This window comes from Anser cygnoides, chromosome 17, assembly GCF_040182565.1.
Source record: "Anser cygnoides isolate HZ-2024a breed goose chromosome 17, Taihu_goose_T2T_genome, whole genome shotgun sequence".
Taxonomy (NCBI): Eukaryota; Metazoa; Chordata; class Aves; order Anseriformes; family Anatidae; genus Anser; species Anser cygnoides.
The window spans coordinates 11,077,161-11,105,059 of NC_089889.1; the positions used below are offsets into that span (position 1 = coordinate 11,077,161).

Consider the following 27,899-nt stretch of genomic DNA (forward strand, 5'->3'; position numbering starts at 1 on the left):
TCACGCCGCCGCTCTCCCCTCAGCCCCGCCCCTCCCGCCTCCTTCCCTCCCTCTCTCCCTCTCCCCCTCCCTCCCGCCCGGGACGCCGCAGAGGACGCGGCGGCGGCGCGAGAAGATGGCGGCGGCCTTGGTACGGCGCGGCGCGGCCGCGCTGCAGCGGAGCAGGTACGGGCACGGCACGGCACGGCGCGGCGCAGAGGGGCCGGAGGTGAAGCTGAGGCAGCGGCAGCTGCTGGCAGCCGGGACGCTGGGGGCGTGAACGGGAGGGGGCTGCCCGTTCGCTACCGTTGCCCCGCCGGTGCGAGGGGGCTCCGGGCTGCCGAGGAGGAGGAAGAGGAGGAGGCAGGCTTGGCAGGAGCAGAACGGAGCTGCGCGCCCGTGCGTCCTGGTTTCGGAGCTCTCGGCTTGCAGACTCCTTGGCTGGCCTTCCCCCGACAGCCTCCGCTCCCCTGCCTCCATGCCCTGGCCTCCTGCCGGGCACCGAAACCGGCCCCGGGGAGAGCCCCTGCCCTGAGCCCGGGGTGCCCGGCCCCGAGCTGTCAGCACGTCTCGGGACACACCGGTGTTGCAGGCTGGAGCTGGTTTTCATATTTTTATACCCTGCTTTTTAGCGTTCTACAAGCTTTCTGGTGAATTTAAGTCTGGTGCCACCTGGATTAGCTTTGTGTAGTTTTGTGAATCCATTATTTGCAGCCCGCAGGCTCCTAGCTTGCTGACAGGCAACCACTCCTTCTCTTCCATGTGTCAAAATATGCTGTAGAGCAGGCCCTGTATTACAGCAAATTAGTGTAGTCTACATTAGGTGACTTTGTTATTCCTGTTCAAGTTGCATCACGTTGCTGTGTAAAACATACAGGTTCTGCAGCAGCATGGGACGCCTCTGGGTTTGTAAGGAAATAATGTCCTGGGTGATGATGCAACCATGTGGCACGTTTGGCACCTGGTTACAGGAATCTGTGTTTCGGGAAGGACTGTGCTGTTGTATTTGGGTTAAAGTAATGGTTTTAAGAAGCTGCAGCATAGAGTGAAATACTACTAACATTGCGTTATAGGGAAAATTGAAAATTATAGCTAGTTATCCTTGACGAGCACACTAAAACATTGCTAGCAAGTGCCCACTACTATCCTTACGTGACTTCTGGACAACAAATATACTATTTATAACTCTTTTCATAACTGAAGAGAGAAAGTCTGTAGGTGACTCAGTAGCCATCTGAAATTCATTCTTAAAAATCTGGGAGAATTATAATCACTTCCTGGAACTGAATCATCCTAATGATGCAGTAGCTTTTAAGCTAATGAAGTAATTCTTTACTCAGCATGTTTCTGATCAAGAGCAGATGAAAGGTCTGAGTGCCAAATGAAGACATCCCAGTTGTCACATTTGCATCTCGGGAATGAGTGCCTGGCAGTCACTTTACTTTTCCAGCTATACCAGTTTGTCTAATAATCTAAATTACTTCTCAGAATCCATAACTCTTCTGTGTTCTCCCTTTCCTCACCATCATGGTGAGGAAGGAGATGCATGAACCCAATTTACGATTGTCTCTTAAAATAGTTGCTGTTCATTTGTAAGTTCCTAAATGACACCTGTGTAGCAGGCCAGTGGAGATATAGTGAGATCGTTTAGCACTTGGGATTATTCCAAAATTTCACCAATACTTTTACAAGCAGAGTGTAGTTTGATCAGCGTGACTGAACTCACCTTCATCCATTATAAGTATTACCTTTGGATGGAGTTAAATACTTCTTAGCCTTATTGTTGCAGAAGATGATGTTGATGCTTGTGCTGTGTACCTTCCCTGCAAATAGACAAATGTTTTAAACATTCTTGTTTTCTCCAGCAAAACACAAGTCATTTATTGAGCTTAAAGTAGTCGTTTGCATGCTGTTGGATAATATTGGTTTATATTAGACTGGAAGCAGATCTAGAGAGGAGTAGCTCCCACCAATTTTAGTCTTTTTTTTTTTTTAAATAACAAATAGATTGTTGATCATGTAGGCCAGGATGGTACATAAAAGATGACATTAGACAATATTAGCTTGCTCTTTTAAAGACCCAGGTTGTAGTCACTATCAAATATATTAGAACTCCAAACAGCCCAAGATATGGTACACGACACCATAACCAGTTGCCCAAGAAGCGCTATTGCTAAGATCAGCAAACACAGTACTCAGAAGAACATCACCATTATGATAGAATTTAGTTAAAAATACATGTCAGTGTTCTGATAGGAAAAAATGGAAATATAGGAATAAGAAGAATCAAGTAGATGCAGCACTAAACAATGAGGTATCCGCAGAAGCAGTTGGATTTCTCATGGAGATGAGGATGTTCTCCTGAAGGAGGGAATAGGATTTGGTAGCAATTTTATAATACTTGAGAGTTTTTCCCTCTTCGTTGTTCAGCTTCTGAATACTCTGTTTACGTTTGCATTGTAAAACATCTGTACTTAAGCAACTGTTTCTTGTGTGTTGTTTTACAGTTTGCTGACTAGCTGTAACTTCCTTATACATGAGAACCTGTGCATTAGAACTCGAGTCCTGTGGAAGCAGCCACCTTCTAGGACATTTTTCAGTGGTAAGTGCATCCTTTATCTAACCCAGTGTTAAAAACGGGATTACTCAGGATCAGGCAAATTCTGCTCACATAATAATGAGTATGAAGTTCTTGAGGTTAAAGCAGATGGAGTCTGCTTTAAGCAGATGCAAGTCCAGAGTCAGAGAGTTACTTGATTCACCAACTTTCCATAGACACATGCTTGCAAACGGTGCTTTATATCTTTTGGTGGTTTGTTTTACAGGCAGTAAAAGAAGGATGTTTATCTATTCCATAAGATTTCTTTATGAGAGATTATTCATTGTTTCTCAACTATTTTGGAATACTTGGGTAGCAAATGTTGTAACAATATAATAAAAAAAAAAATACAGAAATCATTTGCTTTAACAAAGAGGAATATTTTAGACAAATATTCCTTAGCCGTGGTTGAAAGCTTCTCCCTTCTAAAGAAGTGCCATCTGTTCCACAGTGATTTTATAGATATGAAGAACCTTGCAGAGAAGCAGATTTAGGCAGCGGTTTAGGTGCTGTCATTATCCAGAGCAGTGCTTGGCTAAAACTGGAATTTGGAGGAATGTCAGCCCCCAAATTAGGAATACCGATGTTGGAGCTTAATAGCCATGTAACTGTGTATTTTCTGTTGTTTTATTTTTTCCCCTCATTATCTTTGTCCATTCTTATACTGCGTCATTCCTGTGTGTGTTTTTTATCGAGAAATTGCCTTGTCATTGTGACACCAGCTGCGCTAACGGTCTCTTTTAGTGTATCCCCTTTTTTAGTGTATTTGCCTTTTTTAAGCTTCTTTGATACTTTAGCACTCATCCTTTTCATTGCACCTATCACTTCTGAAGAAACCTGTCTAACAGGGCTAGCAGAAGAGAAGCAAAGATGTTAAAGTGAATGGCAGCTTCCCTCCCCCCCCTTTTTTCCGAAGGGAAATGTATAAATATAAATTTATATCGGGATCTGTTTCTGTTGTCTTCCTTGGTAATGTTTTTTGCCAAGTTTGCTATTTAATTAACACATGCAAGCATTGCAATAGTCAGGCAGCTCTGCATCCTTCATCAGATTCCTCTTTGTGTGTAAATAAAATTCAAATTTCAAAAAATTCATCTTTATTGTATTATTTTCACATTGGAGCACTAATGAAGCAATTTTTCCCTTTTAGGCATTTTTGTACAGCTCTTAACATATAGTAAACTTGAGGTTAATCATGTAACATTGGTGTCAATTTCTTGGCTTCATCATGTCATCTGTATGGAAAATGAGTGCTTTCATGCTTCCCTATACTCGCTAGTTTCAACACCTGGAGGGAAGTAGAATATTTTGTAACCCAGATATAATCAGCCCGTGATCTGAGTGCTTAGAGCAATGCTGATAACCTGCTAGAGGAAGGAGGTCTCTGAGGAAGAGCATATACGATGGAACCTCATTACCTGCAGTTTTAAAACTTTTCTGAACATCTAAAATTTTCCTAGTGAAGATGATCATAGCAAATTAAAACCAATTGACCACAGGTTTATTTTTCTTAATTACCTTCTGCAGATTACTTAGTTTTCTGAGGAGTCTACAGCTGAAAAATGTGTTTTTAAGAGACACAGTACAATTTAACAGAGAGATTCATGGTAGTACAGCATTTGTATATATTTTTTTAAAAAAAGCTTTAGTAGTATCAGTATTTAGTAGGAGCCAGTATTTCCTGTACTTTACATACCTACGTTGTATCAATCACCCTCATTTAGAAACTTTTTAACATCAGTTTAATTGCTTACCATGTCCTGCAACATTTCCAAGTGTTTTGTTGCTGTTGAGTGTTTCTAGCAGGACCGCACAGCGGAGTGCCAGGCCAGGCACTGTGTCCATCTCTTACGGGGTGGTGTCAGAAGGGGATGCGAAGGCATCTGCGTAGATGCTGGCTGAGGGATCTTTGCAACATAGTCAAGAAATGAGCTTGACAGCTAAAACAGCATCTGTTAGCAACATGAAATGCAGAGAAATAATGTTAGACCATGAAGTGACCAACTTTGAAGGGAGGCATCAAGCTTAATCTGTAATGGTTAATAAGAAAGTACCAGCACGTACCAGGTGGGAATTTGCTGAAAGCTGTTCAGTTGTGTTACCCTCTTTGTGGTGTAATGCACCTTGAGATGCCTGTGGAAATCAGACTCCAGCAGTTTAACGGGCATGGAAGAAAGAAAAGGCCTAAATATCCTTTTACATTTATATCTGTACTTGTAATTTTAATAAATCAGGAAATTGAAGTAGGATTACATTAAATGTTTAAAGCCTGATTAAAATGAGATGCTTATGCTTGGAATTACTCTAGCTGGACAAGGCTGTGAAGAGCAAATGCTGATTTTTTTTTTTACCAACAATTTGTAAACTGTGTGTTGTCATGGTAACGTAACAATTGCATATAATCTTCAGGTTTTGTTTCCTTGTCAGCTCAGGTATTGATCCCGTTTTCTATAGCCACTTCTTTAACTTGCCTGTCCAAACCCTTTGTCCGTTTTATCATTTATAGCTACTTCATTATTGAAAAATGTGCTTACACAGCTTAATAGAAATGACAGCTTTTTGTTGTCTAGAAATCCACGTTAGACCTTGCAGGAAAAAAAAAAAAAGCTGAAATGCATAATGCAAAATTGTTGCTCACATGAAAGAAAGGGTCTTTTGAAGTTAATTTTTATTTTTTTGGAAGAAATTAACTTTTTAGCAAACCATTTTCTAATCCATACATATTTCAGATTCTGATTTGGATTTAAAACTAGGTGCCTTGCAAATGATGTCATTAGGAAGAGAAGATAACTCTTCTTTATTTCTACCCCTTATAATAGCCTCAGTGAAGGAGTTGTATCTTTTCCTAGAAGAAATTCTTAGTTGTAACAAAACAGTATTTATATCATTGCATCTGACAGTGTAGACTAGAACGTGCCTCTGATTATGCAGTTTGCTTTATCATTCTGTGGTTTTTAATGTTTCTGAGGAAATGAGTCTTTATTCATTCCATAGAAGGAACCTTATACTTTCTTTTTATTCTGGTTTGCTGAATATACTCAATGGTAAAAAGAAATCTAAAACAGGTTAGTCTTATCTGAAAGGAGTTCAGACTTAGGGATGGTTTGAAGCATGGAAAGGTAAGTTAATGGTATGTTAAGTCCTAAACTTTTTCCTCCTGTCCTGGACTTGTTTCTGTTGGCTGATTTGCCAAGACATGAGCTTTCCTCACGTTCTCTTGCTGCTTGCCAGATAGCTGCTGCGATGCTGGTACTGTTAGAGAACATGATGTTCAGCTGAAACCTCTAAACAGCACCAACTGCTTGAATATGGTATTGTTGTCAGAATCAGCAACGAATCTTTTTGTCTTGGAATTTGTGAACTTGTGTGAATTTCATTTATATGTGAAAGGTAGGGAATTTTATTTTGTCGGGGGGAAAAAAATAAGTTTAACAATGGCATGTTGAATGTCTCTGCCAATGCTGATGATTTGGATAGCAATCATGGAAGCACTTTTTATTAATGGTGGAGATGGGAACAAACAGCTCTTCAAATATTTCATCAGCAAAGTAGATTGTTTGCTGCGGCTTGTGAAACACGAAGTGGTGTCTCGCAGAGGAAGAGGAATGTTCACATAGGTCTGTCAGTGGAGGCTCTTGAAGTGGAAACAGCCTCCGGATACAAACCAGAAAAAGCTGCTCCCGCCAAGGGGTTTTGCTATTTGCTAGCTGTGGTGAAATTGCTGAGCAGCTTTGCCTACTTAGAACCCAAGATGTGGTGGGAAGGCAATTAAAGGCTTTAGGGCTAAAGAGCATCATTGGTCTTTGTACAGATATTTCTGTTGAAATGGTGCTGCAGCTGTCTAGGCAGACCAAAGTTGAAAGGTTGTAGTCTTTGCAAACTTAAATGTCTATGAAGAAAGACTTTTACTTAGGTGCTCTACCTGATCCATGTCCTTTATTGAGCATTTTCTTTAGGACAGAGTGTTTTCTAGAATCTAACTAACTGTAGTTGCTTACTTGTTTTGTTTTTCAAATATATGCATATATATTTTTTTCAGTAAGAATAAAGCTGTTTTCATATTATGATGTATTTTCAGACATATAATTCCTACATACGTGATTTAAAATATTGTTTGAAAAAAGTGAGCAAAAATATTTTGGTAAAACAAAATATGATAAAGAATTACTTCTATTGGGCATGTTCTTGCAGCATCATAGCTGAAAAACAGATGAATGCACCTGATCCTTGCTTTGTGTCTATGCATGCCTAGAAATAGAGCTGGTGTTACTGATCATTTATTATTATTTTTTAGTTGTTAATTTGTTCTTTCAGAGTCAAGCCCTAAGCCTGACAAGGATGGAACAAGATATAGTCCATTGTTTTTGCTTCCTGCTCATCCAGGTTAAGGATTGTTGTGGAAATGACACCAATTGATGCCTGAGAATGAATTCCTTTGGGCAGCATTTTCTCTGCCTGGCAGTGACTTGTGCTTATTGCTGGGAACCTTCAGACTAATACTGACAGGAGAATTTGCTTAGCTCAGGACAGGAGAACTTACTTAGCCCATTATGCCTGGAGGACTGTAAGGATTTGGGAAGGGAAATGCTTTCCCCCTCCTGTGATGGCTCTGTTGCTTAGTGACTGTGCAGCCTACATGTCTCACACAGCGGCGTAAGGCTTGGGTTATGCAAGAGAAGCTTGATAGTTCTCGGTAATAACCTCGGAATAGATGTAATACTAGATGTCACTTTTTCCATGTATTACAGCAGAAATGTGCCTGTTATCCTGTTTACCAAACCTACACTAAAGCAGGTGGTCATTTCCTTCCCTATTCCAGCTGGGGAATTCCTGAATCGTGCGGCTATCTATAATGAAAGCTGTAATGACTGAGAAGCAAGAGGCTCTACAGTGCTACATGTTGTTCCCCAGTCACTGATTTTTCTATATGGTAACAACACAGAAAATCTCATAGTTGGGAAGTTTCATAGAAATCCAGAAGCGAAGTCACGAGAACTGAATCCTGGCTCCTGGCGCTTTCAGGCAGCTCATTTGATATACTTTTTGGGAAGAATGTTGGAGAGATGCAGGGAGAGAGGGGAAGAAGTTAAAAACACTGATGACCAGTTAGTGCTAATCAGCTGAGTGTCAGTAACTTGGTAAGGTGCAGTAACTGAAGTGCTTAGGACTGTTTATACTTTGTGTCATAGATATCTGATGACATTTACATCATCTGAGCTGATGTCCCTTGCTGCACGTTAGCTTTGTTTGCTTTTTAAACAGTGTAATTGTTCTCTTTCCTTAAAGTCTGCTTTTCTTTGTTACAGACAGGAAGAAGTTTCATACTGCTCCGGTAGGACAAGCCTTCCGCCTGCGCCCCTTCCATGTTTTGGTGGCTACAGGTGGGGGATATGCAGGATACAGAAAATACGAGGATTACAAGTTGGAACAGCTAGAGAAGAAGGGCATAGAGCTGCCTGTGAAGCTTGCAAGCGAGTGGGAGGTAAGAGACTTGTCACAATTGTTTCTTATGTTTGATGCAAAGCTCTTTCTCTCTTTCCAACAAGGAAACATGTAGTTTGTTCTCTGTGGTTGATGCATTTCATGGAATTAAAGTTTCTGTCAATTAAATAGATATCATTTGTGCTACAGTCGATATAATAATGGGAACTGCTGGCATCTCCTCCATCCTTTAGTATGGCCAGTGCTTTTTAAACACCTCGAATCAGAATTACAGGAGGTAGTTAATCAGGTGATTGTATTATGTATTTTGGGGAAAAAAAAAAAGCTTGGTAAGTACTGAATCATTCAGAATGGAAGTCAAGTAGTCTAACCTCCTGCTAAAAGTGGGGCTGATGCTGAATTCAGAGCAGATTACTCATGGCTTTGTCCACTTGGGTCTTGAACATTTCCAGGGACAGAGATTCCCCAGCCTCTTTGGGCAGCCTGTTCCAATGCTTAAGTATCCTCATAATAAAAAATATTTTCCTTATATCCAGTTGGAACCTTCCCTGTGTCAATTTATAGCTCTCGTCTCTCCATCTCCCTTAGTAAAGAGCCGGTTCCGTCTTCTCAGTAAACTTTTCTTAGATGTTGGAAGGCTGCTGCTAGGTCCCTCCTAAGCCTTCTCCAGGCTGAGAAAGTCCTTAACCTGTCCTCACAAGCCGTGCGCTGCAACCCTCTGACCGTCCTGGTGGCCTTTACTGGACATGCTCAAGTCTATCAGCATCTTTTTTAATTCTAAGAAAACTGGATACAGTATTCCAGATGTGGTTTAACACACACAAAGTAAAAGGGAATGACCTTCCCTTGGCTTCTGCTGCTATATGCTGTTGGCCTTTCTCACTGCCACGGCATGTTGCAGACTGGTCTTCAACCTACTGCCCACCTGCACTCCTGAGAGAGCATCAGGCATGCATCTGCAGCAACTCTGCAGGAGCTGTTGGCTCTGTGCAGTGCAGTGTCTCACTTTTCCCACCTTGAATTGCAAGGTAGCAAATTACACACATTTTATAATTTACAGAATTAAATGCAGAAATCAAAATCGACAAGACTGAAATTACACATAATAGGATTCAAAAAACATTTAGTGCTGAGTATGTCCTAGTAGTTTTAGCTAAGGGTACAGCGTGTGCTGTATTCGTGGGGTTTTTTAATCTTCTCACTGACTGCTCAATCTGTGCTACTTTTGGCACTTTGCTAACTTCCTATGTGCCTTTGTGCCATATTTACTTTACAAGAAAGCTGAGACTGAATTAATACTTAATTAAAAATCTACCTGTTTTCTTTGTGAATATGTAGCAAGACCTTTTTTTCCTTAGGTAACACCTAGATGTATAATGACACTTGCTGATCCTGAGGAATTTTTTACCTTTTTCTGGATTCCAAGGAGTTTAGAAATTTTTGTGGAATTGCAGTGTGCATATCTGATTCATAGGTCAAATAGCCACTGCAGCATTGAAGTAAGAAATATTTCATAACTTGATGTAACTGCTGTATCTCCATCAAACTATTAAGGAGATATTGTATTAACACAGTGTTAGGCAGAGTTTAAAGTACATGTGGTATTCCAAAAAGTGAGGTGAGTGTGTCAGTGCTGTTTTTGAAGTCAAGGAGTTAAAAATTCTAGGACTGTAGGATTGTGTAGGAGATGCTTCAGTGTGACCTTTAGCATCCCCTTTCTTTGCATTCCTAAGCACGCTGCAAGTCTGTGAGTGCTTTTGGCCACGTGCCTTTAGGGGACAAGGCTGGAATTCTTAAATTCATTTTCGCTAGTGACCCAAATCAGATATGATCCAGACAGGCCAGGTGCTAACAGCTTAGGCTCATAGTTCCCAAGGAATTTGTCTGTAAATCTGTCTTCTGTATATTCTTGTCCTGCTGAAGTGTGTCTCAAACAGGTTTTATGTTTTGATTAAAGGAGAAATTGCTAAGTGTCCATGAAGTACTTTTTAAAAAGGCACTGTCAATTCAGTTGTGATACTTGAAAACAAATTCAATTTTACACCTAAAAGTATGAATGATATTTTTTTAAAATGTCCTTTATTAAATTTGCTTTATTTCATTATGCTGCTGTGCTGGTTTGTTATTACTGGTGGTTATTTGGTGAAGCTGCAAGTATTGCTTTTGATGAAGAGGCTACAAAGAAATCACACAAAACGTTTCAAACCAGTAAGGGCTCCAAATGCAGCAGATACTAGTGGGAGACACTAACAAATTTTTCTGGTCATTCGTTATATGCTTAGGTTTTGCTGCCTGCTTCTGTGGGAGGGAAAGGAAGCTTGACAGTTAAGAGGAAAAAGAAACTGTTCAGACATTGAAAGAAGTATTCTAAACAATGAAGGATTCAAGAAAAATAGGAGCTGCATTGTTCTTCTTTATTGGAAAGTGGAAGGGTCTTTTTTGCTGAGCTATCACTTTCCATTATTCTTCTTTTTCCATTATTGCATCCGCAGAAGCACACTTAGGAGTGGGGAAAAGAGGGGCATTGTCTTGTTTTTAGAGCAGAGGCATGAGCCTTTGCATAGGTAAAAAGAGACCAAGTGTGATTGACAGGGCTTTGAAAGTGGTACAGAACAAGAAATTGCTGCACGTTCCCTTGCTGCTGTGGACATTCAGTTCACCCGTACCAACCTTGCGTTGATGGGAGAATACACCACCTTCCACCTGACACTCTGCGTGTAAGGCAGATTCCCTTGCTTCTGAGCAAAAGACAGATGTGAAATAGGTAATTATCATCATGTTACGCAGGCAGGGAATGTCTCCCCGTTGCACACATACACAGCAGATATCACTACGGAAGTGTGTATAGTTTCTGATTGAATTAAAGAGTATATTCTTATACGGTTTTGTTTCTTCTAACTTAATAAAAGAGTATAAAAAATAAATTTGTTTAAACCAAGCATCTCTTCAGTTTTTCCACAGGGAAAAATAGAACGGTTGTTTCTTCAGCACAGACCTTTTCTTCCCATAATTTTCTTAGAGACATTATGTTGCTAATAGCTTGAGCTGATTAACGCCTTAGTGTGTCTCTTACTGTGAATACCAGTGAGGATCAGCTTTCATTTAATTAGATGAGGTAAAGCAGAGGGCTTGGAGGGAGACAGGTATCTATTTATCAGATAGATTGAAGCTTATTGCTTCAAATCCTTGCTGTGACAGAACATTTCCTGGCCGGGATCTCCATGCATAGCATGCCATACATATGCTAACTAAGGCCTCTTGCATCTTTTCCCCTAGGCAGTGTTGCTATAGGGTGGCTGAATTATTCAGGAAAACCTTGGCCAAAGAGTGAGTTAGGATGAACAGAGTGACCAGAGTTTCTTTCTGGAAAGATGAATTTCCTGTAGCTGTCCCTTGTTTCCATAGTTTGTTCTGGTCTCATAAAGTGACATAAAATACTGGGTTTGTGTAAGGGTCTCTGACAGCATGAGGAAAAAACACCGTGAACCTTTTACAGCTCGGTTCCCTTATTGACATCTGGTAAGTCAGATGACAGATAATACACACATTAAAAATGGCTTGATACAGTGGAGAAGTGCTTGAGTATAGATCTAACATCTTGATTCTCGAAGGTAAGAACCCACTTTTTCCTATTGATGTTAGAAATTCCTGGTATTTGTGTAACGGGATACAGGATGATGTTTTGGCAGTACAACACAGAAAGCGCTTTTCTTGGCCCAGAGGAGACATTCAGGGTGAAGTTGAGAGGTGTGTATCCAGTTCAGGAAAGAACTAATAATGGAAAAAAGCCTTTTTCTTTTTTGTATCCAACTTCTTCTGTTTTGGAAGAGTGAAACACAATGGGTGGTGAATTGTTTTCTTATTCTTCATTCTTCCCATGTTCTGATGTTTTAAATTGTATTTGAGAAAACATGTGATTACCAAGTATTTCTTGTAGAGCTGCCACATGGTCATGATGAAGATGGTCAGAAATGTGAAAGGGGGGCGATATTTCAACATCAGAATGAGGAGGGTGTGGTGATGTGTGTTTTTTTTCTCTGCTCTCTGGAAAACTTAGCTGAGTAAAATTATGTTTTTCTATGCAACCGGTGGGACGGATTTTTGAATCCGTGCCTGCCTGGTCTCAGACGGCTTCCTGAGCATCCTGCTGGGATTACGGGACTAGTCATGAGTGTTTCAGGAGTGCTTTGAGGCTGCAGTGCACCTTCCTGAAACCGCGTGTTGGCTTCAGGGGCGGCCCCAAGGAGGAAAGCGTGCGGGGCCGGGACCCGTGCCTTGTCCCGGGGAGGTCAGACGACGTTGTGGCCGCGTTCCGGGCCCCTCCGGTTTCTCTTCCTCTTCGTTTCTCCTGCCCTGGCTCCTCCTCCTCCCGGGGCTGCGGGAAGGCGGCCGCTTCGGCGCGCCACTGGCTGGGGGCGAGGCGGGGCCGTGCCGCTTCCTTAAGGCGGGGAGCGCCGAGCCGAGCCGTGCTGAGCCGTGCCGAGCCGGGAGGTAGGTAGGAGCCGGCCGGGAGAGCCGCTAGCCCGGGGCCGGCTTTGTTCGCGTGTCCGGGAGCTGCCTCGGGAGGGCGGAGGGGCCGGGAGGAGGAGAGCCGGCTCGGCCCGGAGGTGCTGCTGCCGCTGCCGGCCGCGGGGCAGGGCTGCGGGCTCCGGGGGGCGCAGGGCAGCCGCTCGGCGGTACGGAGGTTTCGGGGGCGGCGTTGCCGAGTCAGGAGTCCTTCGTGAGTAAGCCCGGAGGCGGGGAGGGACAAAGGCGGCCGGCTGGAGCCGGCTCGGAGGGCAGAGTCTCGGCGGCAGGTGGGGCCGGGGCCGGGGTGGCTCCGGGGGGCTTCGGGACGCGGGGTGCGAAACGTCCCCGAGGAAACGGGCGGCAGGGGGCCCGGCTGTGTCAGGTTTTGTGCTTCTGTGGTTTTTCATCTCGCTGCAAAAGTAAATACCGCTTTTTTCCTGTTTCAGAGAAGAGCTCTTTGAGACTATTTAACAGGTTTTTTTTGCATGGATTTAAGTTCAGAATAACAACAGCAAAAACCAAGCCTACCTTATAGCTTAATATACCGCTCTTTTCCCCTCCTATTTATAGGATGTAACTAAAACTGCAGTGTAAAAAATTTGTAAAAACAATCAAAAGGTTTTTCTTAATAAATTAAGAAATATTGGAAAGCCTTTCTGCATTTTTAAAAGCCGAGAATTTCAGAAGCGGGTAAAGATGGGTAAAGCAGAGCAGGGTGCATCTCGTTACCCAGCACCTCCACGGAGCACGGCACGCTTGGCCAACTCATCCCCAGCCAAGCTGGAAGAAGTGAGCGCACTACTCAAAAATCACGTGGCTGTGGCGAGCTCGAAGCCTGCTCCTGGGCTCCCCCGGCAGCAGGAAAGCAGGCAGCTGTGTCACAGGCACCGAGTTCAGCAGCTCCCGGCTGGGTGTGCAGCACCTTGCACTCCTCTCGCCGGGCTGACTCCGGAGAAGCGGCTGGGAGCTGTGTCTGAAATTAGACTGCTGAGGAAGGAGTGGAACCGTTAACAAACCGTGCTGTGTCACTGCGTACCTCTCCCTTGACAGCAAGACCTTGTTTTTGCTGGCAGTTAGGCAGAATGCAGCGCTGGGAGTGGCTTTGCAGCAAACTTGGTGGGATGTCCCCAGTGCATTTTTTAAATGGCAATTCTGTTACCAAATGTAGAAAGTGTGACCAGAGGGCTCGAGCCCTCCGACGGGTGCATTCCAAGCCTAATGATTCATGCTTAGGATTTAAAACTGAGACCGCAGGTTTGAAGTACAGTTGTATATTAGTCTTCCTTGCAACTGCCTTTGCTTGCTGTTTATAAAAACTTGAGGGTAAGGCTTGAGGCAGTAATGAGAAGACAAGTAATTAAACGGGGTCACTAGATTTGATGCTTATTTGAGCTGACAGAGCAGAATGGTGTTGCATAGCTGGCAGATTAGCAGTTCACTATTAGATAATAATTCTCCAGGGATTTGTACCTCATGGTCACCGCTTCTTTTATTTACTTAAGATGCATTCTGGATAAGTTTAGGCAGGTGAGAGAGTTTGGCACAGATGTCCAGGCTCCTAGAAACCAGCAATCCTAAGATTCTTTTCCAAGCTAGTAACACAGGTTTTTGGCATTGCCTGGATCTCACGAAGTCCAGCCGTTTTGAAGCTACTCTGCGAGTTCCTCCACCAGTTCTTGTGCCTTTCCCCATGGAAAACAGGTAAACTCAGGGTGGATTTTTCACTTTCAGCCTCCTCACACCGGAGGAATATTAATTGCTGCTGAGGCAGCCACAGTAGGAATGGCAACTTGCCATGTAAGTCAGCAGTTAAGCAGGACTCACAGATTTGCATCTTGGTGCATGTAATGAGGTCAGTAGAACAGAACGTAAGAGAAACGTAAGTTGTCATACTCATCTGAACTGAGCTTTTTGAATAAGTGGATGAAAAAAAACTTATAATGCCAATATTTGCCCCGTCCTGGAGAGGAATCTCTTCAACCACACTGTTTTGGATTTTTTTGATTTGAACTGAAGGGTGCTAGTCCCCATTGCATTGGGCAGGAGAACATTTCAATGTCCGTTCATTTTTAGGGAGCAGAAGAGATACGTAACTTGTTCCACGGTATCACAGAATCAGGCTTGCTCAATCTAGAATATAATTCCTTGAAAGCATTTGGGAGGATGAAACTGAACTTCTGCTGAAAGAGGTCATGGATTTACCTCCCTAATCCTTGAGAGAAAGGTATACAATGTAGGTAAGGTGGTTTTTGTGCTGTTGGCCTTCTGCAAAGCCGTGCACAGGTGAAAGAGGCAGTTAAGGGGGAGGTGGAATGGGGGAGCAGGGCGCAGCCAGGACACACAAGCTGCTCAGACAAGGAGCCATCTGCCTGCGCCTGCCTGGCCTCACCAGTGCCAAACAAAGTATCTTGCTTCACGGTTTTGCTAAGATTCATGCTCCGTATGAAAATGATTTTCATCTGATCTGATGAAGTGCCTTTTGAAAAAACGTTTTTGATTTTTCCTTTTTTTCTGTTCAAAATTTATTTTGTTATTCCCAACATTCCTGGCAAATCAAGAGAAATAATTCCCTGTGCTCCTTGTTGCCTTTCTTTGAATTTTGATTGGATTTTGGGTAACAGCTTGCATCGTTTTACTGTACATACGGCTTTTTTTTTTTTTTTTTGAGCGTAGGTGTTTTTCTGGTGCCAGCCAGAGAAAGATTGAATAGTATTTTCAAAATGAAAACAAAAAAGCTGATGCAGGGCTTGGGGAGGAAGGAGTATGTTTTTGAGTACTTTCAACTGATCTTAAATTTGCCATCTTTCAATTAACTGTTGTTGTTTTTTTTTTATAAATGCAGTTGTTAAAATTCAGCTTGAACAACAAAATAAACACAGGTTTTGGAACTTCCTGTGATTTAGGATGTGATGTAACTGTTTTATTTTTGAAAAAAAATACTTTCATACAGGCATTTCAGAGGTGTTTCTTGGGAATATCTGTAATATTCAGAGTTGAAGGCCAATCATAATACATGATTCTTGCTGGAATATTTTCCTTTCAAGGCCTGGGTGGGAAGCCTTTAGCTAGTTATTTCTAGATTTTCATGCTGTCCCTCCCATTCCTCCTGCCTTATCCCTAATAAAATATATCCCTTTCCCTTATATTAGAGCATCAGTGTTCATTTTGATCTACTCTATACGGCATACAGCTTTCACTGTGTTTAGAAAACTTTGGAAAGAAGGATATAACAATGTTTATATATTTCTTTTTTAAACCCAGCCTTTAACAGGAGAAAAAAAAAAAAGAGAAATGGATAGCCACTACAGAGTTAGCCTCTAAACTATTCTGGGTATTTGGTTTAATCTTGAGGTGAGACATAGCTAGCTCACTTCCCCTTTCTAAACTGGGGTCCTGTTTCAATCTGCTTTAACAGTCCAAATCCAGACAAGAGGAGATACAGATAGGTTTGAGATGCAGTCTGCAGGGTCAAAGAGGGAAACTTCTCTGCTTGTTCAGAATGCTGAGATAGAAATACTGTAGTCCTTTGTCTTTAAAAAACAAAACAAACAACAACAGCAACAAAAGAACTTCCTTTACACACGTTTTGCATTTTAGTTCTACCGGATGTAAAAACTGTGACAGTACACATAAAAGACATGTTAACGCCTCTTTTATAACTCATTCACAAACTGGCCCTAGAGCTGGCTTATTTAATTCACTAAGTATATGTGTATTATTAGAAGAATGTCCTTTACCTGTTCCCTAAGTGAGTCTTTTGAGATGGGAAGAGGTTCCAGGAGATGGATGTTGGTGTCTGGCAAGAGTTTGTGAAATGGAAAGATGTTCCTTTCCTCTCTGTTTGCTTCCCAAGCTGGACATTAAGAGCAGGAAAGGATTTTTGGTGTCCAGTAGTCTGGAACTGCCTAAGCTGCAGCTGCTGCACTGCAGAATCGAAGCTGGGAATTATCTCCTCCTCTTCTCCGCCCCTCTCCTCCTCCCAGCCTCAGATTCAGACTGGCTCTGGGGTTAGCTGCGTGAGGCCGGCTGGCTGCTCGTCTGACTGGGGCATCAGTGCTCAGCAGCCTGAGACTGCAGGGAGTTCTTTGGAGAACTGAGTTTCGATGGCGACCAGGACTAGGGAGAAGCAAGGACTGCTTATACGGAGAGCTTGTTTTTGTCTTGTGCAGAGTCATCTGTGTAGTGGGATGTTGAAATATGACACAATGCCTGTTTGTTTGCAATAGCTGCAAGCCTCGTAGCAGAGATTCAAGTGGGAAACAGAGGGGGAATCCAGAGAGAGACCAGCGGGGGAATTAGAAACTGTGACGTCGTGTCCTCCCTCCTGTGCCGGAGCAAGCAAAGAAAGGAGAGGTAGAGGAAAAAAAGACTGAGCCTTGCAACCAACCATCACCTTGGCGATGTGTCAGTCAAACACCCTGCAGGGACCAGATCTGCATACAGGGAAATGGTGAGATGCTATAAAGCTTTATCTAACCCTCCGCCCTCGTGCTACAACCTCCGCAAAGTTAAAATTCATGTCCGGAGGCTGCGTTCAGGGAACGGTGGCAGCAGCAGCTGTGCCAGGGACCAGCACTCACAACTGGACAGTCCAGGCCTGGCTGGCTCTGCCGGTGGTACACCAAATAGGAGAACTCGTTTCAGGTACTGTTCAGTGTTTTCCACTTTGCGAGAATGGTGACTGAAGGGAGAAACGAGGGAGGGAGGACGGGAGGGTTTCTGGGCAATGGAGCGACAGCCATCTGCAAAGCTTTTGTTTGGCCTAATTACTATAAAGCTCCTTATGCGTTGAAGTGGCAGAGAAGGGCATGCTGTTATATGACAAGGGGAACGAGGAGGGGTTCTTTTTCTTTGCTTTAGCCTATTCTCCATCACTAGGAGAATAGAAAAAATAGCGAAGGGACTGCTCTGAAACCAGGCCAAGGCAGCGCGAAGCCTGAGGGCTCTGGAGCGAGCTGCCGGGATGCAGCTCTGCCGGGATTGGTCCACGAGCGACTGCAGTGAAGGGGGGGAGAACAGCGGCAGGGGGAGCGGTACCTCGGCGTGGTGCTGGCAACCGGGGTCTGGCCCTGCCAGCCCTCGAGCAGACCGCGGGCTCACGGGTGGTGAGGACGGGAGGAAGAACATGAAGTGCCCCTTCCTATTCCCATGTTGAGTCAGCCCCACCTCCTGCTGAGAAAGCCGGCTTTACCTCTGCTGAGACAGCACTTCATCTCCTTAGGTGGTGTTTTTTTTTTTTCCTTCTTGCATTGCGATGCATAGGTAATTCTTTGGTTTTTACGTATTAATTTTTTTGGGAGAAAAAAGTTGTATTTGCTGCAGAGAGAATCCCTGAGCCAAAAGCACCATCTTGTATCCCAAAGTGGTGACAGTTGTACCTGGCTGTGTGTTTTTTAATTCTGATCCAAATTTTGAAAAGAACATGTTGGCAAGAAAATTTCCCTTTTAGTTTCCCGGAAGACTTGAATATTTTGCCCTCAGGTAGGCAGTGGGGTCCTGGAGAGCCTCTCATGCAGATCTCCTACAAGGATCTGAACTGAGACACACAATTACCTCTGCTAATAAGAGAAGCAGCTTTTTTTTTCCCTTGGAGAGTTACAAGTTCAAATACTGCCTACAGCCATTAGTACAAAATGAGTTTGCTTTCAGTCAGGACATCCACATAACCAACTGCACCGATGATTTTTTTTTTTTTTTTTTTTTTTTTTTGTAATGAGGCAAAGGAATGATTGGGCTACAGAGACTAGATAATCTTGCAGCACTAGCAATATCAGCTTTGTTCCACATGTTCTGTGTTCAGCACCAAGGGTACCCAGTAAAAGATTTAAGACCTGGAAAGACGTCTTTTGGAATCAGTTGTTTAAGCATTGTATTAATTAACACAGGAGTGCCACTCCTGTTGTTTCCCAAGTAAGTGCTTGTTTCCTCAAGTCAGTTAATGGCCAACAGGTCCATGTAAATTTGACTCCAGTATTTTTTGTGTTACAAAATACAACCTAAGATACAATCTAGTCAAGATGCCTTCAACACAACGAACCCTCCAAGGGACGTCAATTTCTTAGATTTTCAAGGACTTCTTTAATCAGAGTATCTGCTCGTTCCTTAATGTTGCTCATCCATAAACTTCTGGAATTTAATGTCCCAGCATCACAAGAGTCCTGGCCTTCAGGGTACTGTTTGCTGTCCGCTTTGACTATCCAAGAACCAGAACAGTCAGAAGCAACATTTTCTGTGTAATCTTCCGACATTTGGAAGAAGAATCTATGCTGTTATTTGTATTGTAAACTATCATGTTGTGTTGTTAGTTGGATGAAGGATACTGTTGGTTGGGTTTGTTTTTGAGGTAAGCCGGTTTTCTATTTTAGGAAGGGGAAGAACTTGCCAAAATAAAGGAGTAAGGACTTGCAGAATTGATCTTTACTGAAGGATGAGCAGGATTAAATCATCCCCAGCTATCAGAAGCTGGCAGTTCTGAGGCTGAGATGGCTGACCCTCTTACGTTGTGTATGTAATCTTTCAGGTTGCAATTTCCCCAGCTGGCCCTGAGGCGAAGGTTGGGCCAGCTAAGCTGTATGTCTAGGCCTGCTCTGAAACTCCGTTCTTGGCCTCTGACTATTCTCTATTACCTTCTGCCTTTCGGTGCTCTTAAGCCCTTGACCAGAGTGGGATGGAGGCCTGTGAGCAGGGTAAGTGTGAGCAGATCTCTTCTGCTTCATGTATGTTAGCTGTATGATACTGAAAGGAGCTGGCAGCAGCTGGGTAGAAAGATATTTAATATAGAACAGGCTGATGATCACTAGCATGAAAGCAGAGAGGTGCAATTCACGTTTCGCTTTAGTTTTTACTGTTTATAATTGTTGTGACTAATTGCTTCACAGACAAGTGATTTTTCGGTAGTGGAAAATTTTTGTCCTGTAATGGCCATGGTTTACCCTGAAAAAATGACAGAAAAATTTTAGTTTATTCAGTCACCTCAAAGTGTCAGGGCTACGATAAGACAGACCAAACCGCTTGTCCAGTTCCCTTTCCTGGCCACACTGAAACGGTCTCTTGCCTCTTTTGTAAAGAGAGGGTTTGTTCCTCAAGTTCTTTGAGCATTCAATCCAGGCTGTCCACATAATAGATTAATGCAAATCTCCGCTCTGACACTGTTGAGTAGTGTGTAGGAAATTGTGCAAGTGGATATTCTCTTTAACTATCATGTGATTGCAGAATGCAACAACCACATTAACATTTTGATTGAAAACTGTAACAGAATCACAGTTCTCAAGATTATTTCCTTTAAATAGCTGTTCTGTTTGATCCCGCCAACTTGAAAACCAGATGCTTTTCAAGAGGAGGTTTACTATGAAATACTGACAATTTTTGTGACATTACAATTGTACCTGTATATTCTCAGTGTTTGTGGAAAACTGTGCAAAACTGATTTTAGAAATTAACACTGTATGAGGCACGTCAAATAAAATGGCAAAGCATTTTTTCTTCAGTACTTCAGATTATATAACCAAAGGCACTGTTGATTTAGAAGTTTTTATCTGAATTAAGATTAGGTTGATCATTTCTTCCTGAAATATCACTGTATTTTAATGCAGGATGGTGATTTCTGAGTAAAATCTTAATTCACTGTGTTTGTTAGGATAGACAATCTTTCAGCCAGCATGCGCTTGTTTGTGTTTATGGCTATATTCTGCAAGACCTAACAATAAAGGATAAGATTAACACTGAGAATAAATGATGAGCCTTGCTAAGGAAAAAAGACAAACACTTTTATACACACACACACACACACACACACACATATATATATATATATATATAAAAGAATTTGGAAGTTAAATGTAGCTGAGTTGCACTGTTTGAAAGATTGTACTAGATTCAGCAGATTACTACTTATTCAAAACTGGTCTCAGAAGGTTCAGTTCCACTGCTACCTCCCACATGATCGTGCAAGGTTTTGGGCTGATACTAAGTACCACAGACCTCAGAAATGCTACCTGCTGGAATTACCAACAGGAAAAGGCTGTCATCTGTCCAATTACATCAGTATTATGTATACCTCTTACCAACATTGTTTCATTTGTTTATTCTTATTACTAAAACATATGCTTTGATGTAAGTCCAAAGGTAAACATATTTTTGCAGGAATAAACTTTATTCTTGCAATTAGCAACTCCCATTGTTGCAAAAGAATCAGTAAGGCTGGCAAAAATTTATACCAGGTTAGGTGCATACACACGGGTTGGGTATGTTTCTTCAATTATACAAGTATCATTAGAGATACCGGGATGTAGAAAATACCTTCATTAGTAGATGTATCTGAGAATTGTGTTATCAAATACTGAGAAATTATTTTTCAGTCAGTTTTCATTTGGTGGTTCACAGAGGAATATTGGTAATGTTATGCTCTTCTGATAAGTATTCTACTAGCACATGTATTTTTCTGTAAGCCTCACATTGGGCAGTTTCCAGTAATTTGAATCAGAAGCTTCTGGCTTCAATATAAGGTTATAGTAAATTTAATCTTATCCCTTATTTGCTCTCATCACAGCGCAGGGAGTGAGGATATAAGTGCGATGTTGATTTTTTGCTGACTTAAAAGCTACTTCACGTGTGCTAAGGTAGTGTTTAGCAGAACAGCTTGATCCTTTTCATTTTATGTGAAGAAGTGAGAGAAAACCATCAATGGGAAGAACTGAAGGACATCGTGTTAATTCTTTCTTCAGGTTGCTCTGTACAAATCGGTACCAACTCGACTGCTCTCACGAGCATGGGGTCGCCTGAACCAGGTGGAGCTGCCTACATGGCTTCGGAAGCCTGTTTACAGCCTGTACATTTGGACATTTGGAGTAAACATGAAGGAGGCAGCTGTTGAAGATCTGCATCACTATAGAAACCTCAGTGAATTCTTTCGCAGGAAGCTGAAACCACAAGCACGGCCAGTCTGCTGTTTGCACAGTGTGGTGAGTAAAGGGAAATGAAGGCTTAACACTACGCTACCAGCTTCCCTGCTTCCACCAAAGAAACATGTCTGCCTGCTCTGATGCATGGAAGGATGAGGAATGCATGAATTCCTAATCCATTTCATTTTTTTCTTCTTTTCTGTAGATTAGTCCCTCTGACGGAAAGATCCTTAACTTTGGACAAGTAAAGAACTGTGAAGTGGAGCAAGTAAAAGGGGTTACTTATTCACTGGAATCTTTCTTGGGACCTCGCATCAGCACAGAGGACTTGCATTTTAGTGAGGGTAAGTTTTGATCAGTTGCACCTGTTCTGCTCTGTCCATTACAGTGTTCTCAGAGATCAAGAAAAAATACTTTTTTTTTTCCTCTCACATTTCCTTGAACAAAAGCAGTTCTCATTTTTGTTCTATTTGGGGATAAACGTCACTGTTACAGTTCTGTTTGTGCATCGGTAGCGTTATACTGTCTGTTTTGTTCTGATTCATCCAGTTAGATTGCTTAGTTAATTCTATGTGGTTATATTAACAATTACAACTGATTCCAAGGTCTGCCACTGTAACAATGCTACAGGTTTCCTCATGATAGACTGAAATGTGCCTGAGCACCTGGTTAGCAAAGATCGTACAAGCTGCTCTGTAACAAGTTTTGTGCACGAGCACTATACTCTGTTGACTTGTGTTGTCACCGCTTCTGCTGCACCTTGAGCAAGGCTGAAGGCTTTGAGTTTTGATGAGAGCAACATATTTGCTAAACTGGAGGGGGGACTAGGAAGACCAGGTTCTGCAAACAGTTATTTTCAACATGAGCACAAAAGCAACTACTTTGTTTTATAAACCTATACCTTTTCACAAATTCTGTTCTCAAAAGGGTGGCTTTAAGAAAAGTTTGGTGTTAACTGGATTTCAGTTTCTGATGCCCTGTATTTAGGGAAAAGTAAACTCCAAACCAAATGAATATCCAAAATGATTGAAACAGTACAGGCTTCCCTTATTTATAAAGGGAAAAGAATACTTTGAAATAATGGATTCCTGGGCTTAAGGGTATCTTTTTCTAGTCTTACTGAAGTATGTAGACTGCATTTAGTCCTCTGTTATTAGCACAGTTTCTAATGTAGAGTGCTCAGCTATGGTAAATAATGGCCATAGAGTATCTTTAACCCCGTTCTTTCCGTGGTTTCTTTGCAGCCTCACCTGGTAACTCCTTTCAGCAACAGCTAGTCACAAAGGAGGGAAATGAGCTCTATCATTGTGTAATCTACCTTGCACCAGGGGACTACCACTGCTTCCACTCGCCCACTGACTGGAGAGTGTCACACCGACGTCATTTTCCAGGTTGGTTTCTGTTCCTAGAAAACAAATGGATGGAAGCAATGCTGTAAGCCACTGCTGAATGAGACCTGCTAGCGGAACACTTGTACCTGATGGATAATGGGAGCATAGTGATTTGTCATATGTGTTTATGAATAGGTAATATAGTTTACCAGAACAAGTCACATGTGAATGGTGAAAGAAGTAATATTCTATTCAGGCTGTCCTAATTCCTTCAAATAATGGTCAGTGGAGGCTGACCTGACTTGTTCCCAGAAAAAAAAATGTTCAGTTTGCATCTGAAATATAGTTCTGCAAGTCAGGGCAAACAGTAGACTTTAATATGATCTCTATTCCTGAGCTTTGAAGTTCTTCCTGTAATAACTTTTATTTTTCATCTGATTGATGTTATTAGTATTTCCTGGTCAGCTCTAGCTAGCTAATAGGCTTTCTTCTACAGTTTTAGTAACTACTTTTATGCATTTACCAAAGAGAACTGGAAGGGCCTGCTCTCAGGCACTGGATAGTTAACCAGTGAAAACACATTCCTAAGCTGTAAGAAGTCATTTAGCTTCCTTTTAGTAGCCTGTAACCTTTAATGTGACATGTTAGATGTATCTTAAGTGGTTACTTGAAGGCTTCTTTCAATTCTGTCTATTAGGGCTGAGATTAGAGACTCGTTCTTAAGGTTCTGACCCTGATCTCTCTTTATCAGATGACAATTAACAGTAGTCATCATTTGTGAATTAATAGATGAAACTGAGGTGAAGTTGGCTGGATCTTTGGTAGAGGAATAACATCAGATAGTGAGTCCCTGCACTTCCTTTTGGTAACAGAGGAGTAGGTATGCCTGATGCTGGAATAAGCCTCAACAGCGGCAGATACTTTGAAAGGGACTCTTAAGTGCAGCTTTCGTTCCTTACTTTAAAGGCAGGCCTTCACTGTTTGGAATCAGTCAAAGTGGAAGCTGTAGAAGGGAATAAGTGAAAGCCAGGGAGCAGAGGGAACAGGTCAGCCTGAAAAGAACAATTTCTGGTTATGAAAATTTAAACCCTTTTTTCCCTAATAGGGAAAATTGTCAGTAGTGCTCCAGATTGCATTCGAGCCCTACAGTGAAGGAAGAGAATGGTCTTTGGTTTCCCTGTGACTCTGCTAGGAGAAATATAAAGTAATACGAGGCGTTCCGGAGCAGTGTTGATCTTTCTGCAACCCTTTTATTTTCACTATAGCCTTGTTTTTTAATTGCTATGCCTGAATTTTTCTCTTCCCACAAATACGTGACAGAATTGCTTACTGGATCAGCTACAGTTATACTGAAAATACCATTCAGATAGCATTACAGTACTGCTACAAGACAAACAATTGAGTTTGAATGTTTTCTTGCTATTGCAGGTTCTCTGATGTCTGTGAATCCTGGAGTTGCTCGCTGGATCAAGGAACTATTCTGCCACAATGAACGGGTTGTCCTTACAGGTGACTGGAAACATGGCTTTTTCTCTTTAACGGCTGTAGGAGCAACAAACGTGGGCTCTATCCGCATCTACTTTGACCAGGTGAGTAAGACAGTAGTAGACAGCTTTCTGGTTTTGATGTTTGAGGTTCGTAAAGCAGAATGGAAAAATAATAATAATCTTGTGAGCCTGAAATTAAAATGTTTCACAGCCATTGATGTTCCATGGTGATGATATGTTTTAAGACTGATTCTCAGGGAATCACCTGCAGTATAGACTTTTTTAAAATATTACTCTTGCACTTCTTGAACTGTAAGGTCCTGCACTGAAAATGCCTGGATACCCAGAGTCTGCAGTTGTGCTGATGAACATAGAGTACTGAAATCCTCAATTAACAGTTTCTTCCTTCTCTGTACAGGACCTGCATACCAACAGTCCCTGTTACTCAAAAGGTTCCTACAATGACTTCAGCTTCGTATCCAACAACAACAAGGAGGGAATACCCATGAGGAAAGGAGAACATTTAGGGGAATTTAATCTAGGCTCTACTATTGTACTCATCTTTGAGGCACCTAAGGACTTCAAATTCCACCTCAAAGCTGGACAGAAAATCCGCTTTGGAGAAGCCCTGGGCTCTCTATAGAAACTCACGCAGCAGGAAGGTTTTATATACAAGGGGACTTTTATCACATCACAGCGAGTTTCACTTAACAAGCGTATATCACTCAGCAGGACCTGGGTGAGGAAAATGGAAGATGTCATTGCTATGTTCAACTTTGAGAGTATTTGGCCTATATTTACATATTGCTGCTGAATGCAGAAAGAGAATTGAATGAACGTGTATGTATCAGGTACAGCTGCCTTTAAAGATGTTGACTATGGAGGTTTCTGTCCTACCCTGTGCCTGTAGTCTTTAATGTTCTCCCCCTCAATGTGCCACAGGATATCTATGTTCACAGAGCTTAAAAATCCCTTTTAAGCCTTCCTAGACCATGCAGGTGCAATGGGGAAGGGTGGAAATAGAGATTAGGTTTATTTAAAGGGACATTAAGAAGTTGAGTCAGACCTTATACCTTAGATCTGCTGTATTTCTTTTTCAGACCTTGAGTAACAAATGTATTCTCATCTTTATTCTAAAACACTTCTCTGAAGTCCTTGTATAAAATACATGGAGAGCCATTAACTAGTCCAGTTAAATGGACTGTTATGGCTTCACAGTCCAAACTAAGCAGAATGCACAGACTGCATGAGTAAAGTAAGTTATACATCCAGTTTATTTCGTAATGTTAGACAACTTTAATTCTTTTACCTAACAACGTCCCTTGAAAAATGGACTTTGCACTGTATTTTAAACCTGGAACCACTGTGTCTACATTCCATACAATGAAACTGGTCATCGTGGATTTTTTTTAATATTAGCAGACAGATCCATATGTCCAATTCCTAATCCATGCTTTTAATTTGCTATTCCAGGCCTTAAAGATCTTGTTTGTATTTAAGAGAGAGTTCACCTCTTGAATTAAGGGTTAGAAGACAAAGAGGATGTTTCTCATGTGATGCTATGTATCTTCAGTGTTGCTTTGTCATTAAGTTATTGAAGAATAGTTCCTCTATTTACAGGGCAGTTTCAGATACTTCAGGACCAATTTTTATCATATGGAGTGCAATGCCATATGTACTGACAGTACATTAAAACAACAGCTCTTGGAAGCAATCCCAGGTTGCCTCCCAGGTGCCAACTAGGCCATCCTATAATGCACTGGCACCTATTTTGTCTTATCTAAAATATAAAAAGCCACACCTGCTCTGACTTCTGCCCTCAGACGAAATTTGCTAGGAATGTTCTGGGGCCTGAAAGCTTTATGCTGGAGTTTCATCCTACAGCAAAACCTCAGAGCCTCATTGTAACTTAACGTCAAGAAGAGTTAACAAAACACCTTGGATCTCTTGAGCACGGCACCAAAAGCCCTGACACTGGTGCCAAAGTAAAGAAGAAGAACTGTGTTTTAAAGCAATGTATCAATTATTTTTAGCAAATAAACTGTTTCAAGTCCAGCCGCTCAAACATTTTGAGTTGACATTGCTGTCCAGCGCTTGTGGGAGTGGACATGCTTATGAAACTTGCCTTTCTGATCTCTGAAAGATTTCTCATACTACTTCCTTGCTTGAGCCTTGGGTGTTTTTTCTGCTACTTCAAGGAGATGATAGGCTTTGATCTGCTGTGACGACTTCTTTAAGAAAAACTTACCTTCTTTATATGCACTGCAGAAAATAGAATATAATTTTATTGTACAAATGTCCAGTTTGCCAAGTCCTGTATGCTTAGCTTGTCATCAGGAATGAAAGGATGATGAACTGTATGTAGCAATGTAGTCCAGCCATGACTCTTAAGATGATGGTGGCTGTTCAGGTGACAAGCAGGAGAAAATTCATTTGGCTCTGAGAGTCAATGTTTCCTCACTTTACATGGGGAGGAGTTTGAAAGCTTGAAGTGGCTGTTCGCCACCTATCTTGTTAAACTTCTTGGCAGTAGCAAGTTTACTCCTGCAGCAGTACATTACCACATATAGGTTTCTAGAAATGTGCACTTTTAAACCACCGAGAGTAAGAAATACTAAGGCAAATATCAGCCACAGAGGATTGAACTGTGACTAGCCTCAACTTCAAAGACATGTTTATAGCAGACAACAACTTAGTTCCAGTGGATGAGAGAAGAGATAATCTCTTCTCCCTTCTCCACTGGGGCCTGTGGCATCCCGATGTAGCCAAAGCAACTTTAAGCTTTAATTTCTTGCTACTCCACATCATCATCTGCAGGATCTGAAGGTTACTGTTATTCAGTAATGGAGGATGTATTAAAGCAAACATCTGGTAACCTAAGTCTAAAAAGTGGGAGAGGATTCAGCAATGCAAGTAGCTGGTTTTGTGAAGGTCTTAATACTGTGCAGAGCTAGCTGATTAACAAACATTACTTGTGCAGCGGTCAGCAATTGCTCTGAAGCTGGAAGCAAAGTTCATAGAGGGTACTGATAATGCTGTGAATTTCTCCTGCATGGAGAATCCATTGAATTCTTCAACTGTATCAGTAGCACGGTATTTTTGTATGTCAAAGTGTATGACTTAATGACATTAACTCATTTAATTGCAAACATTTTGAAATAAAGAGTCTTATCTGTGTTGCTTATCTTTCTGAAATGTCAGGGTAACCTAAACTAGGTATTGTGAGTGCAGCATGAGGTATGTTTAGCTCCTGAGTTGTTTGTGTTTTTTTTTTTTAAGCACCTATGGTCAAAATAAAACAAGCAAGAGTATTTAAGTTAATTTATAAAATAAAAATACCATACATGGACTAAGAGAATGTACACATCTCTTCCATACCCCCCTGCTATGAAAGGGGCAAGAACTGAAGACATTCCTACCCATCAGTTGGAAGATTGGTTCACGTCAATTACATATCCAGAGCAATCCGAATGTCATGCAGGCGGGCAACCAGGTTCTGCACGTGATGTCTCTCTTCTTGTTGTGCTTTGGTGAGAGTGTTGATCCTCACCTCCAACTGGATGTAAAGAAGACTGCATAAGGTGTTTGTACAAGATACTGTTTAGTCTCTTTGACTGAGGAAGCCTTTATGTTATTGTTATTAAAAACCACG

General features: G+C 41.8%; 3 protein-coding genes across 13 annotated transcripts in view; 1 reads left to right on the forward strand and 2 right to left on the reverse strand.

Moving 5' to 3' along the window:
• The window catches only part of LOC106031329 (serotransferrin-2-like), a 32,251-nt gene extending 15,846 nt beyond the window's left edge, over positions 1–16,405 (reverse strand). Inside the window, exons 1-3 of the mRNA XM_048064093.2 lie at positions 16,267–16,405; positions 4,333–4,530; positions 1,728–1,802 (exon numbers count right to left, since the gene is read on the reverse strand). The gene's annotated coding sequence lies outside the window, so the exon portion shown is untranslated. The remainder of the gene's footprint in view (positions 1–1,727; positions 1,803–4,332; positions 4,531–16,266) is intronic.
• On the forward strand, positions 51–27,431 carry PISD (phosphatidylserine decarboxylase). 4 transcript variants are annotated; one of them, XM_048064109.2, is made up of 8 exons: positions 51–165; positions 2,487–2,581; positions 7,885–8,060; positions 21,253–21,489; positions 21,635–21,773; positions 22,674–22,820; positions 24,189–24,349; positions 24,666–27,431. In XM_048064109.2, exons 1-8 carry the CDS (start codon positions 116–118, stop codon positions 24,888–24,890), a joined length of 1,230 nt encoding a protein of 409 aa, XP_047920066.2. In that variant the 5' UTR covers positions 51–115; the 3' UTR covers positions 24,891–27,431. The 4 variants fall into 4 exon arrangements, with proteins under 4 accessions (XP_047920066.2, XP_013029145.2, XP_013029141.2 ...); XM_013173691.3 differs by lacking the exons at positions 51–165; positions 2,487–2,581; positions 7,885–8,060 and adding exons at positions 16,840–16,979; positions 19,050–19,215; XM_013173687.3 differs by lacking the exons at positions 51–165; positions 2,487–2,581; positions 7,885–8,060 and adding exons at positions 16,977–17,173; positions 19,050–19,215.
• SFI1 (SFI1 centrin binding protein) overlaps positions 22,696–27,899 on the reverse strand; it is a 34,285-nt gene continuing 29,081 nt past the window's right edge. For 7 of the 8 annotated variants that reach the window (XM_048064090.2, XM_066978883.1, XM_066978880.1 and 4 more), the window contains one exon: positions 25,918–27,803. In XM_048064090.2, coding sequence (XP_047920047.2) covers positions 27,696–27,803 — 108 coding nt within the window. In that variant the 3' untranslated portion in view covers positions 25,918–27,695. Of the gene's footprint in view, positions 22,835–25,917; positions 27,804–27,899 lie in introns of those variants that run through there. The other variant, XM_066978877.1, reaches the window with a different exon arrangement.